The 14997-nt window shown below is 46.9% G+C and overlaps 1 protein-coding gene across 1 annotated transcript in view; it reads right to left on the reverse strand.

Annotated features, from left to right (window-relative positions):
* Window positions 1–14997, reverse strand: part of SLC7A1 (solute carrier family 7 member 1) — a 46857-nt gene that overhangs the window by 9948 nt on the left and 21912 nt on the right. The window contains exons 2-8 of the mRNA XM_037377005.1: window positions 13397–13780; window positions 9142–9300; window positions 6710–6884; window positions 4708–4832; window positions 3170–3392; window positions 2225–2364; window positions 475–577 (exon numbers count right to left, since the gene is read on the reverse strand). Of these exons, the coding sequence (XP_037232902.1) occupies window positions 475–577; window positions 2225–2364; window positions 3170–3392; window positions 4708–4832; window positions 6710–6884; window positions 9142–9300; window positions 13397–13766 (1295 nt within the window). The 5' untranslated portion in view covers window positions 13767–13780. The remainder of the gene's footprint in view (window positions 1–474; window positions 578–2224; window positions 2365–3169; window positions 3393–4707; window positions 4833–6709; window positions 6885–9141; window positions 9301–13396; window positions 13781–14997) is intronic.

A 14997-nucleotide genomic window follows, 5' to 3' on the forward strand; every position in this document is an offset into this window, starting at 1 on the left:
CTCAGTTTTCAGCTTAGGTTAGGGAAGCTATGGGAGCTCAGCACTTCTAAAAAAACATGCACTAAGACACCAATCTTGCAAATACATACTCAGCTTTTTTGCTGCTACTAAACTTTATCTTGAAGTCCCTTTCAGAAGTAAGACAACCTGAAACTGTATCCCCAATGGGAACAACAGCAATGATGACGCAGGCAGTCAGGTCCACTCATCTCTCATCCCCACCCACTGGCATATTTCCCAGGGCACTGAGGGTTGACCACAGCAGGAGTGACATGGAGCAAGGGTTAACCAAGCTCAGAGGAACCCCTTTCCAACTAGCACAATCCCCCATAAGCTTGAAGAATCAAGTTCTTTGCATGCTTGTAACTGGCAACGTTCATGGGTTTACTGGGTCTATGGAAACTACGAGGGCATCTGATTGCTGCATGGATTTTGGTCCATGTGGTACAAGAGGGGCAGTTTCTACATCCATACCTCAGTACCAACACGCAGGCTGCCACCAAGGAGTAAGCCAGGAGGGTCCCGATGGACATGAGATCCACAAGATCTTTCAGGTCGAAGAGAAAGGCCATAACAGCTGTAGGAGGAAACGAAGGTGAGAGGGGGAAGAAAAGTCAGTAACATGGCAGAACACACGCATCTCAGGAGCGTTAACAACAATGTAGCTCACGTGACTGTTGCTCAGGAGTTGGCAGGGGAGCTCGAGCTGTCCCAAGATGCGAAGAGGCAGGACTTGGCGTACCAATACCCCAAACCTTGCAGGCTGCCCCAGCACAGCCTCACTAGCTGGAACCTGAGGAGCCATTTACTACAGTAAATGCCAGTCTGTTTGTCTTATATAGGTACGTTGTTGCCCCGACTACCAGCAATGAGCAGACGTTTACGCCACAGCCTCGCTGTCAGTCCCCCAGCACAGCTGCAGCACCCTTAAAGCCACAACTATCTCCTGGAAGTAGCTACGAACAGAGGACAGGCAGCACCTCGCTCCTGTGGTGCTGGGAGCACACAATGGGACCAGGCCTCAAGGAGGGCATCTTGAGGTAGCACGCCTCGTCACAGGGGTTTCCTTCACCAGGATCAACCAGTGTGTACAACCGCTGGCTGTACAGAACTTTGTATAAAGGCCTCCAGAAGGAGAAGCAGCTAAGCGAAGGACAGACACCCTAGACATTCAGGTGATGCCACCAGTCATACGACAGTGCAGGGATTTCAGAGCTGAACCTGGCTCAGCCTGCCCTCAACACACCACCTGGAGCCCAACAATTAACCCAACCTTCAAGCTCAGCTGGCAAGTGCTGTCCCTGCAGTTTTCATGTGTGTGTTGGTCCCAGGCCACTCTGAGGAGACCTGCAGGGACTGCAAAGGACATTTTTTTACTTTATCTGGCTCTTTTCCCACGGGTCTGGACCCAATGACACCCAAAGAGGAAGATGTGAGAGAAGCAGCTGTGAGAAGGCTCAGCGAGCCCCAGTGACAGTAGCTAAGCCCTTTCACAGGAGCTCAGCGCCCATGGCAGCGGCGCGGCAGCAACTCCCCACCAAAGGTGACACGTTCTTGTACTGAAGGCTCGTCCTGCATTTGCAGCAGAAGGTAAAGAGGAAGCAGCCAGCCCCTCCTCTTGCTAGGCATCATGAAGATGGGAGTGGCTGCAAGAGGAGGGTAAGCCGCTTATCCTTGCCACGTGGGAGGCTTAATTCCCATATTCCTGGGAGCCAGGAGAGGGAAAGGGAGAACATCACAGCTGCCAGCTGTGACTAACTGATTAACAAACGCCACTGCCACAGGGACCATCTGCCTGTCTCCGGCTGCTCTGGCATCTTCTGCCAAGCAGCTACCCACAGGCAGTGTGGTGTCTTCAGCCAAGACAGGCCAAACAGCCACAAGGATGCTGGGGCACTGCTGGCTGCCGCCTTGCAGGGGGTTAATTATTTTTAAGACCAGCAAAGCACCCAGGGAGCAGATGAAGGTAATTCTTGGCATGAGGCAGGATGACAGCAGCAAGCTCTGAGAAAGAGGGACAGGCACACAGTGAGCTATTCATGCTCACCCGGCCCCTCCAGGGCATGGCTTCGAAACCCACGGCACCCTCTGAGATGTCATGCTGTGCAATACATCCAATTAATAAGCGGGCTAGAGTCAGGCAGACTTAAATGTCCCTAGGATGAGCACACAATGCCCTAGGATGTATCCTTTCCATGCATTTGTATAAGTCTTTGGATCTTACCTGCAACGGCTCCTGATGTCACTGTTGCAATTATTGGAGTTTTTCGCTTTTCATTGACTTTAGCCAAAAATTTAAAAAGAAGTCCATCTTCTGCCATAGCATAAATTATTCGAGGCATCGGAAACATGGAGCCAAGGAGACTAAGGACACAGAAAGGGGAAATAATGTACTTATATCACCTCCTGCTGAGCACAGACACACAAGCAAAAGGAAGTTTATGGCAGCACGAACACAGAACAGGTGGCTTTTGTTCACTTCAGCTTCTCCTTCAAAGGCTCTCTCTGCACACCCATGTCACTCATAGCTGGCAACTGAGGTACAGCTCTAAGATTCTGGATATCTAAACTCCGCCGTGGGCATGAAAAGAGCTTGACTTTCAGGTGGCAAAAGAGCCGTACATTCTATGAGCCCCTACGAGCTGCTCACCTAATTTAATAAGTCTAAGCTGATCTGAAACAACAGGACTCCAGAGTGCAGAGGATGACATTCTGCCTCCTGCCTCCCACCCAGAGAGCTGTCCTGCAGGCAGCTACGGATACGGCAGGCCCCATACACTCCAGAAGATGCCCCCTGCACTACCGGACACAAGTCTGCTCTCCACCCAGTAGACCAGGTTGTCTTGCAGGAAAATTGTGCTTGTACTGTGGAGTTGTCCCCATGTCTTAGTCACTCAATCCAGATTTATGTTCCAGAGATGCACCTGCTGGGTCTGCTGCTAGGATGGGACTTCCTGAAGTGATACCAGTCATGTGCATCTCTGAAATCTATCACAGGGCAAAATCCTGGTCTTTTTGAAGTCAATAGCTCTGAATTTCATCCCTAGTCTTGGCTCCCTTGACCCAAGGGAACACAGTGAAGCCAAAGACCTGACATGCAGTATTTTTTAAAGAAGCGGTAGGTACATGTTTGCCTTGTGAGATGCACAAAGGAAGAGCAGTGTCTCACCTTGTAGAAAGCGCGCACAAGGAACCGACAGCCACTGCATAATTGGCTCCATCCCAACGCACATATTTAAAGGCATTGGGTAAAGGGCTATTGGTATCCAGCTGGTAGTAAGGCATCATGAGCGTCAGGGCAGCTGACACGCCAAAATAAGCCACGAAGCAGATGAGCAGAGATGCCACAATGCCAATAGGAATGGCCTTCTGAGGGTTTTTCACCTCTTCACCTAGAAGAAAGAAATTGAAATATCAGCTAAATGATGAGCAAGAACTTTATCCCAACCTACGGCATGCTGGCTGGGGCTTTCAAAGGCTTCACAGGCAGTGAGGCACTGTTCAACCGTGATGCTGCTGATGGCCTGCCTCGTCCACGTGGCATACCACAGCCTGATCACTCCCACTCCTGCTGCTCCTGTCACTCCTGACAAACATTTGTCAGCACCTGGAAATCACAAAGATCTTTGAAAATCCTTCTTAAAAAAGGACTCACTCTAGTTTTTATGGAAAATTTTTTACAACCAAGTTGGGACAAATGATTAAAAAAAAAATCCTCCGAATTCAGGCACTGCTTAAGAAACAGCTTTGAGCTTTCCCTGTCCTACAAAGCAGCTCTTTGAAAGCAAGAGCTCCCTGAGGTTTGGCATTTCAGGAGGATGAACCAATAAGCAGAGACCCATGCACCTAAGTCAAAGGCAGATGAATGTGTTTCTTCTCCAAGGAGAGGCCCTAGGGCTGGCTGGACTAACAGAGCAAGCACTCCTCAAACTCCTTGGAACAAGAAGCAGTACTGCTTTATTTGTCTTTGTGATGATCTCCCCCTCCTCTGCTTCAGCTCTGAAGCAATTCAATTCTTGCCAAATGTGAAATTAAGGATAATCCTTCCTTTCTCCAGGGAACTGAGATTCTTCTTAGCCAGGGGAAATATGAAAATGCTAATGGTTTCTCTTCCAGAGGATCTCTGAACCTTTGGAGATAAAAACTCCCCCTGATTTTGAGGTACGGCTTCAGGCTGCAAATGACTCCCCAGAGGCTCATTTTCTCTGGTTCTTTAAATACTCCAAGCCAGTGGAGCTTCTTCAGCTGAAGGCACTGAAGAACCCTACTGCAGAATAACCTGTCAATTAAAGCATCATCTGGAGCTAGAGGTTCAAACTTCACCAGTCATACAAGGCATCTGAACCTGGGCCTTCCCTGTGTGCCTAACTGGTAAAGCTGGATGTGTTTTCTGTAGAGTCTGACCTGGTAAGTGTCGTCAGTGACCATCCATGAGCCTGGGCCCTGCAGGCGAAGAAGGGAGAAAGCTCGTTTTGTGGGTTATACAGTCTAGCTGCCTGCCACGGCAGCTAGAAGTCAACACTCAGGCACCCCAGGACCTGGACGCACTCAGCACTTTGACTATTAGGAGACAAAAATATATTTTGGGCTGAGGTTCAGAAGAATGATGAATGCATTGCCCTGAATTACTCATTACCTGTGCTGTACTGAAAGCCAATCTACCAGCAACCAGGTTCATAACCAGAGTGAAGACATCTTCGCCCTTACCTGTAGTAGCAATACAGTCAAATCCCACGAAAGCATAAAAACACGTGGCTGCCCCTGAGAGGACTCCTTTCCATCCGTAGGGCATAAACCCTCCGACACCATGGAGCTTTTCTTCCTGTGTCTGACTAAAAGGCACGGCATTGGGTTAGAAGTCATCCTGCCTAGGTGGGAGCAACAAAACTATTCACATTATCTCGTAAAAAACCCCAAAGCTGGAGTTTGAAGGAACATGTTCTCTCTTTCACAGGCTAGCATAAAATTACCAGGCAAAATGCTAAGCCCTACCCACTGCTGAGCTTTGTGCTGCCCTGCAACAGCCTGGGGAATGCACGGAATAAAAATGGTTCACGGTTTGTTCCCACCACCTGTTTTTGAGGGTGGATAAAAATGTCTTGGCTCAGACAGGGAGAAAATAGCATGAATATTAAAATCCCTCTCCTAATATTACCCATGTGTGTAGATACGCATATTCATTTAAACATAAGCTTTTGAAAAAGTACAGCATCTCATTATGAAAGTTGAAGACTGAGAAACATATAAAACATCCACTTACACTTTATCTGAGTCCATCTTAGGTGAAAGTGAGTAGACAATAGAGCAAAGCACGGTGCCATGACTGTCATAAATCTACCCAATCCTCCATTTTCAAAATTCCCTGTGCCAAGCTCATAACCAAACCATGCTTGGGACCCTGAGGGAGCCGAGAGCCTGCATCCCTGATGCACCAAGTGCTTTGCTGAGCCTCATCCAAAGTCAACAGACAGACACATACTGATCCCAGTGCACTCTGGGTCAAGACCCCAGATCCACGTGCCTGTGTTTGTCATGTATAACACACTCTTCAGTTCAAGTGACAGGTCATTTTTTCAAGGAAAAGCCTTTGTAAAGATGAATTAAGGCAATTAAATTAAACTAAATCCCAAATCTGCAAGTCTTATCAGGTATAAGCATCTGAACTCTCTCATAGAAGCTCTGTTGAGACTTAAGATGAAAACCAGCCTGTTATTTGCAGAAATAGCACAACCCAAATGTAGATAACTCTGGAAATGGTGAATAAAGTGAAGTAAACCCCAGATAGATTTTACAAAAATAGTAAGTGCTACGGGTCAAAAAGCTACAGTTACACTTCGAAGCTATTGCACTAATTGCTCCTTGCATGGGCATAGCAGCAGGGAAGGAGGAGGGCACCTTTCCTATGGAAGCAATTTGCAGCAGGCTGCATTTCGCAGAGTGGGTCAATAAACAGCTTGTACACAAGCCAGATTTGACCCATGCAACATTTATGAATCTCTCCAGTTTTTGTCAAACTGTGCTTCCTTGCAAGCCAGCATAAAGAGTTTAGATAGCAAGCCAGGACCAAGTTGATGTACATGGAGATATGTAAAGGCCCCCACGACATGTTGCATAGTCTCAAGTAAAAATGAACAGCCTTGTATCACTGGCAACCCTTGTAAGCGCCTTAATTTTGATCTTGTATAGGAAGACAGGATTTTGGCCAAGTAGAAAAATGTCATTAAAAATGGATTTGTGATATGCTTGCTGCAATGCATTAAAAAAATCTGCAACTTGCCTTCATTTTACTGAGGCGTTTGGGACAAGGTCTCCAAAAGGTACAAAGGTGCCTCAAGGATATTGCCCAAGCGCCCAAAGAAACTACAGAGCTATACTTGGTCACGGCTTCATACAGGTACCAGAACCAGCCTGGTGTAGCCTTGAATAGGAGGTTGTTTTAAGGCTCTTTTCTCTCATATTTGGATGCCGTACTGGTCATGAGGCTGGAAACGGTCAGTTCTGCAGCAGGGACCATGCTCACACAGCCTATCTTCTATCAGTTTCAGCCCATCAGCATAGCCTGCTTTTAGCAAACATCCACTGAAGGCAGCTTGGCCTCCAAAAGGAGGGAGCCATCCCATGCACTTGTTTTCTACATCACAACTTCCCCTATAAATGTACCATTGAAGATGCATCAATTTCAGACACGAGAAGAAAAGATCCAACCTACTTGTCTCTGTAAATGCTGTGGCTGGTGTTGTAAACATCCTCTTCAGTCAGCTGCCAGTTTTTAACAGATCCTTTCACAAAGCCAGAGACCATGACAAAGCCGAGGACAAGGATGTTGATGCAGGTGAACACTTTGTTCACGAGGGCAGATTCCTTCACGCCAAAAATTAAAAGCCCTGGGGAACAAATGGCAGATAGGCAGTCAGGTATTTCACCACCAGCAACAAGCACTGGGGACTTGCAGAGGTAGCCCAGCTCCGTTCGTGCTGTGCTCTGCCCACATCTCATCTCATCCCTCATTTCTCCACAAAGGCAAGTAGCTCAGGCAGGTCAGGACTGACTCACCCAGAAGGAAGACGAGGACTCCAGCCCAGACATTACTAGTGCAGGATGTGACACACCTTCCCACCCAGCATGCCCATTTGGCACAGGCCCCTGGTAGAGTGCTTTGCTAACACAGCTAAGCTGCTTCCAGCACTTTCAATGCCAGCTCCGATCATCTCATGGCGCTACGCCACGCCACCTAGACACAGCCTCAAACTCCACCCAGAGACTTGGAGAAAGCACCCTAAGTGCTTTTTCATGAAGGAATAGTCTTAGAGGTCTTGGCCACATGCAGAAGTTATGAACAACATCTTTCCTTAGAAGCAGGAGAAAATATGAGCAGGGACTGAATCTGGGAGGACAGCTACTTCCAGTGCTGAAAACACAGAAGAAGGTAGCATCTTGGGAACACCACTCCCATTTAAATCAGAGGGAGCTTTGTCAGCGAGTTCAGCAAGAGCAGGATTTCAGCCTGTGGTCTTAAGAGCATCTATGTGAAGAAGAGCACGTTTACAGGCTTTGGCAACCAGCATCTCACTGAGGCATAGCTCAGCTTCTCAGAACAATGAGCTCTGCTAACCTGCGTTTGCTCTTCAGGTGACTTGACTTTCAAGAACTCAAACCGTTTAACACAAACCTTTAACAGAAACCTACGGTGGCAGCTGAGGGAGGGGGCAAAAAATGGGCTTGAGGGAGAAGAGAAGCACAACAGGGTGTCCTTACTGCTATTCCAAGGCCCTTCAAGGAGAGGGGAGCGTCCTGTGCACTTACCTTTCCTTCTATTAAAATAGGAAATCAGCCGAGACAGCGACATCAGGGAAGTATTTGATAAAACTGTCTCCCTGCCCAGCAAAACTTGTAAGGTACCTTGTAAAAATCCGAAGCTCAAGACAGTGCAAGCCGAAATAAACTTGTAGTGCTTATATTTGGGACTAAAGGTGCTCATTCAGCAGCTTTTGTAGAAAAGAATGGTTTGTATTTTTTATTAAAATCCAGGGAACTTGCTCAATGCAGGGGAATAAAGTCATCTGTAATCTGTATAATTTTATGCGGTAGAGCTAAAGCAAGGAGTCCTAATAAATTGTATCTGAGGTGAAAGACCAGATTCTAATTTGAAATTTGAGCAATACTCATTATATACAAATAAACAAAGCGGAAAATCTCTCCTATTTAGATGTAGTCCTGAAAAGAGAGGGCTGCTATTGACTTGAGCAGTCCTCAACACAGTCCTAGATCCAAATGCAAACCCAGATGCCAAAGCATCCCTTGCTTTTGAAGCCTGTCCTCAGGAGCACAGCTCATGCTGTGAGACTGCCATTCTGATCAGAGTGGGAAATGCCGGGATAACTCGGCTGGGGTGACGCTGCAGCTTCTGCATTCTAGCAGCCACAGAGAGGTACATGAGAAGCATAATTGTTAAAATATGCCTAAATTTGGGAATGCTTTGCAAGGCCCAGTTGGAGTAGAGGTAGAAGTTCAGAAAGGTTTTAATTTTACAAATTTTCAAAACTTCTCCAAATTCCGATCAAAGCCTTTGCACATTTTTAGAAAAAAAAGAGGGCCTGACTGTTGATCCCACATTTATTTCTCTGGACTCTTCCATTCACTGATGCAAACTGAAGCCCATATATATTTTTTAAAAACCCAAAACAGGAGTACATGAGGTTGTTACTGACTTCTGTGGGGTTTTTTTCTCACTTTCCTGGCTCAAGGCACCAAAATTTAGCAGATTATCAAAGGGGAAATAAGGTTGATAGAGCAACAGAATGAAATTCTTGTGTAATAGGATTTGTGGAGGGAAGGATTAAACTTTCATACCTGATTGAGGGTAAAAAGTCATCTTTTCTTTTCTTCCTTGTATAAAATTTGATTGAAGGTTTTAAAAGTGGCTCAAAAAAAAAAAATCAAGAACACTCCCCTCTAATTAAAAACCTTGTAAACAGGCTCTGTCCTGTCCTAACTCCACAGCAGCTATGTAGGTCAATCCAACACTTGTAGCAAAGAAAGAGTCTTTAATATGTTCTCCAAAAAACTTTGTGCCTATTCCAAAAGCAAAGAATGAAATTACAGGAGGAGGTCCAAGACTCACAAACCTCTCCAAGGTTTTACCTGTTAGGATGATGATTATCACCACTGCAAAGATGTCTGGGTATTTTGCTAGCACTCCAGGAGCATCCATCGTCATGTATTTTTTACAAAATTCTTCAATGTGCTGGCCTATGATTTCATCAAACGTCGCACTCCACGCTCTGGCCACACTCGAAGTTCCTGCCAGAGGACAGAAAGGACACAGATCACCCTTTGTGGCTGGCACATGTTTCAAACCGGGGGCACCCTGCAAGGCTTTTCACAATGGAGGGACTCAAAGCAACCTTGTGCGCGCTTCTCAGGTGCTGGGAGTAGGCTTTCCTCTGCAGATCCAGCCTGCAGCCTGTACTCATGCCTGGTATCTACTCTGATGGTAACACACACAGGTGGTGGGTCTCAGGCTCATGCTCAGCTGACAAGATAAAAAAAAATCCTTGTAGTTCAGCTTCTTAGTAAACCTCAGCTTTGCCTTAGATACTGCTTAAACTGACCTTTTCCTTACACCCCCAGCAGCCTGAACTTCCCCCAAACCTGGTAATTTCTGCTACTAGAGAGGTCTGAGTGTTGTGCTGCAGAAGTCCCTGACAGCCCCAGCTGGGTGACCGCAGCCCAGGCAGAGGGACCTTACAGAAGCCATGTGGCGTCCAGCAGCACAACACTAGAGCACCAGAGCCTGAACCACAACACTCGCCAAGCTCTGCGCTCCAGCAGCATGCGAGTCTGCTCTGCCCTCCAGTGCTACAGCACCCAAGGCGGGTAAAGACTGATGCAATTTACAGGCTATCTGACCATAAGTCAGCCTCCTGCAGGATGCTGGTGATGATCCCAACAAGTGGCACAACTCCTCCTGCCTGCAGCAAGTGCTTAGGCTTCCCCCGCTGGGGCTGCTGCGGTTCCCGAGAGCATCACACCATGCACAGCTTGCCAGGCTGAGAACTGAACCTGGAGCCTCAGGAAGGCCAAGTCCAGGACATGGTCTAGGCCAGAAGAGTAATTTCAGAGACTGAAATAGTAACAACAAAAAGCTAGCACCAGACAGTGACAGCATTGTGTAAAATAAGTAGGTTTGGGTAACAGCCAATTTCTCCCTCTCATGCATTAAAGTTATAGTTATACTCCCCGTGTCTTATACGGTATACTATATATAACCACATCTAATTGCATGCTAGAATTACTACTGTACATAATTACCTAGTTAAAAAAAGAGGTTGGTTTGGTTTCAGTTTGCAGAGCAGTTCCTCAGAGAACGCTGTCAGGAGCCTCCTTCTACCTAGGACAGTTTGTCCTGACACACTCACCTGTCAGCAGGTGTTCAGGTCCCAACTCCGGCAGCTGCAATCGTGTCTAACAGTATCTGTGCTCACCTACAGCAAATCCTCTGCAGCAGCTGTGGGCAGCACCTGCAGCAAAGCTAGGAACGCTCACTGCCCCAATCCAGCTTTGCAAAAGTATGAAAAGTAAGCTGCAGATCGGACCTGCCTGGAGACTGCCATTCACTGAGACAGCAAAGTGCACAGTGTGAACGCTTTTAAAGAGCTGGGACATCAGCGCTGTTGATTTAATCTTGAAAAGCTCCAGAAGTTATTGTATACCACATTACAATTTTTCAGCTTAACTTTGGCATGATTTGATGGAGGAGGCCATTTCTTTAGTGCTGCTTTTTTTTTTTCTGTCCTGGCTCTAATATTTCATGTTGTAGGACAGGAACAACCAGCTCCTGCATGTATTATATTAGATGCCAGTTGCTTGCGTGCCAGTTCTATGTAACTACCAACCATTTATCCCAAACCCTCTGTAACCAACAACCCTGAGGGAGCAGGGGGAATCTGACATTCTTCCAACATTGCAGGCACCTGGATAATACCTTAATGTTGCTAGAGAGAACAGTGCAAAGACATTTGCCTTGTACCAAGGAGGTTTTACTAGTTCTGGGTCAGCATAACCTCACCAGACCAAGCTGGTTCCTGCTTGCAGCACACAGCTCCCAGGACAGCCGCGGAGCTCAGGTGCAGGGCTCACTGCAGGAACAGGCACAGGCTAGGAGGTCACCGCATGCCCCAGGAAACCCCAATGGCAACTACTCATCAGGGATGCTCATCGTAGTATCAGCCCTCACCAGGTTCCAGTTCCTGAAACGCTTCCCACAGTCTGGCACGGTTCCCCAAACCCACATCATCCCAGAAGGAAGTTCACACCAGATCCTAGTCCTGGACACCTTCCTTCTGTCTAGACCACAACTGATCAGTTGGATGCCCATTTTTACCCATCACCCACCTCCAAGACCCCACACTAGTCTTCCTCCAAGCCAAGTCACAAGTCAACAACCTGTTGGCCACCCATCCCGGGAGCCCAGGATTTCTTTTTCCACCCCCACAATACTTTCTGAACAGATGTCCGAGAACCTCAGCATAAAAACACCAAGTTAGCCAAGCCCCTTACAGATGCAAGCTCCCACCACCTAGTTTCAGGGGCACTGCTTGGCATTTTCTGCAGCACGGCCATGAAAAAAATTGGCTTTTTGCCCCCTCTCAATCCACAGCTCTGAACTGCAACATGTGCCTGCCAACTACTGGGAGTCGTCCTTGCTCACAAGAGAGGCAATTAGTACAGGGAGAAAGGCTGGGTAAGATACAGGAAAAAAAAAAAAAGGAGACCTGATACAGCTCACACCCTCCCTCAGTTGTTTTTCCTGCTTAGCCATCCTTCCTCCCAAGTTATGAGGAAGGCAATTTCAAACATGCAAACACATATTTTTGTCACAAGAGTGAATTAAAAGTAACAAAGTTGTGTTTGAACACATTAATCGATAATATCCACTTATTTTTTTCAGTGAATTTTCTGCCTTGTGGTAACACACTGAGCAGCCCACTCCAAAATAAAAACTGAGGAAGTGCTTCACAAGCCATTATAAGAGGACAAAAAAAAAAAAAAATATCTCAGAAATACCAGCCTCGGCCCAGATCCTGGGACTGTAACATCCAGTATGGAAATCTTTTCATCATGTATTTGCAGAATCAGGTTTTGGGACAGCATCCACAGCCTATGCCAGTCATTTTTGTGGTCCAGTATTATGGTGAGAAGGGCCACATACCTAGAGAGGTAGCATGGAGGAGATGATTTATCATTACCTTTCTGGAACAGAAGATAAATGACCAAGAAGCCTGTTCAATTTTTCTGCATGTAGCTTAAGCAGAGTCAATTTCAGAAATCTGAAGAAAATGATAAACTTAATTTTAAATAAACCCTATTTTTATCCCCTCCTTGCAGTCAACCTGATTCATAAAAGAACCACAGGACGTATATTTCCTAAGGAGATGAGTTTAATTGACTCTGGCTTTTCATCATCTCGTTTCTTATATAACAAAAAAAAAAAAAAAAAAAAAAAAAGGCACAGGAAAAGGTTTCAGGTAGCAAACAAAACAGAGCCAGCATTTCAGCCAAGTAACTGCTATGTCACTGTATGGGTCTTCATATGATCTTAGCCTCCACAGCACCATGGGAGCTGATCTCCACAGTTACACATGGCATAAAATGCATTTTAAAAAAAAAACACCCTCCTTTTAATAATTTAGCATAACAATGTCTTTCATTTTAACTAGTAAGTCTTCACTCTCAACTGGCACGTTGGCTGCAGCCTTAATTACAGGCATGATGACAGTGTGCCTAAAAAGACACGAATCTTTAATTACCAAAGTGTGGCTTAGTTCTAATGCATCAGCTGAGCTGTACACTGCACGCTCTGAGCTTGATCCAAGGCCTCTCCTAGTGGGAGTCAAGGGCTTAGAAGGGATTTGGTTTAGATGTTTCAGAGACTGTGAACCTGCAGACCACCCTTAAACTTGATCCTGCAGCCATTCACAAGACAAAACTCTGATCTCGAGGCCTCAAAGGGACCATGAATTAAACCTTGACAGGCCCAGAGTACCGATACTGCTGTATGAAAGCATCCTTCCATCAGCGGCTTCTTTCCCAGCAGAGGGAACACACTTTTGTCCCCAGCAAGTGTGCAGCAGCCAGGGGACGCCAGAAGGACGGCATGGAGATTCAAAGGAAATCACAGCAGCAATCAGTCAGCTTCGGGACAAACCTTCAGCCTGCAGCACACCACCCACCTCGACTGACCAGAGCCACCAGCAATACACCCCACAGGCAAGTCCTGAAATCCTCGGGGAGTGCGGGAGTGCAGCACCTATTTTCTATCAGTAACACACGTGCCCAAACCAGGCTGCCATCCTACACTAACACTAAGGTCTTGCACTGCACCTGCCACACTTACCGATAACATAGGAGAGGATTAAATTCCACCCTGTGATGAAGGCCCACAGCTCGCCCACGGTCACGTAGCTGTAGAGATAAGCTGATCCCGTCTTAGGAACTCGAGCACCAAATTCTCCGTAGCAGAGTCCGGCCAGCACTGAAGCCAAGGCAGCAATCAAGAAGGAGATAACAATGGCAGGTCCCGCATTTTCCCGTGCCACAGCTCCAGCCAGTACATAGACACCTGCACCCAAAGTGCTGCCTACACCCAGAGCCACTAAGTCAAATGTGTTGAGGCATCGTGAAAGCCGACTGTCTTCTCGAGTGCAGTCCACATTTTTCCGGCGAAGAAGCTGGTTTCCGAAATTGATAATTTTCTGACACTCCATCTTCGTGTTTGGGCCTGCAAGAAAGATGCTGCAATCATTACCTCGACCAGGATACCCTCTGAAACAGCATCACTGCACAGGTGCACTGCTACAGCCCCGTTACATTTCAACAAACGAGCCTTCCCACCTTCCATCTTTTTACATGGCAGAATGTCTCCTTCAGCATTTTACCCAGGCTTAGCACAGGGAATTAAAACAGACAAACCCAAAGCATTTTCTGCTTCCTGCTCCCAGTTCACGCCGCGAAGCCTGCGCGATCCCAGGAGAGATGCAGCACTACACCCCAGCTCCCACCCCACTCCACAACTACCCAGTCCACAGACAAGTGGGCAAGCCAAAAATGCAAAGCCCATCTTTAGGATTTCAGAACTGTTTTCCAGGGCTGAGAATTAATAAAAGACATACATATATATATATATATAGAGAGAGAGAGAGAGAGAGAGAGATGTACTTACACGTATTTTTTATGTCTCAGAGTGCACTAAGAAATGAGCATTACATCCCAGAATAAGGCACCACACATGCTACTGTCCCTAGAGCACAACACGACTACACGCTGCAGTCAGTGACACCATTTGCAGTCAAACAGACCCGCTGGGACATTTCCCCTCTCTAAGCTCCAGCCACAGGCAGTAGCACAGGCTGCTGTTGCCGACAACTGCGCAGGCTGAAACAGGCATAATTTAGGAAAAAGGACACACAGAATTAAGTTTTAACGTGGTTACGTTGAGGCAAAGGCTGGAGCTATTTTGCATTTGCAACAACTGAAGCGAGAGCACAGTGGGGCTCCCTGAACCTCCCTGCCCCACCCAGGACTGCAGGATGGGGGTGTTTGATGAAACCACGGGACAGGTTTCCAGCCATAGTCCCATTGCAGCAACGGCGCTATTCCTGTCTACGAACCTGCTGGCACGGTGGCTTCTGCGTGCAAGTAGTTCCGGGGCAGCTCCCCGGCTTGGCACTTTATGATGGGATTAGCAGCATGGTAAAGTAAACCCCTCTCTGTGGAGGAATCCCTTAGGAAATCCTTTTCCCATTAGACACACGTATCTTGTAGTGCTATCCCAGGGGAAGATTTAGCTATGCAACTCGCCAAGCCTACAAACTTCACCATCTGCATAGGTGTCCACCTAACACAGACAGTAATAGTATACAATCGGTCAAACTAGCATGGCCAGCGGTGGGGGGGTGTCAGGTCCTTGAGGACATTTGTGGAACTAATGCTGTTAGG

The sequence above is a fragment of the Falco rusticolus genome, chromosome 2, assembly GCF_015220075.1.
Source record: "Falco rusticolus isolate bFalRus1 chromosome 2, bFalRus1.pri, whole genome shotgun sequence".
In the NCBI taxonomy this organism is placed as follows: Eukaryota; Metazoa; Chordata; class Aves; order Falconiformes; family Falconidae; genus Falco; species Falco rusticolus.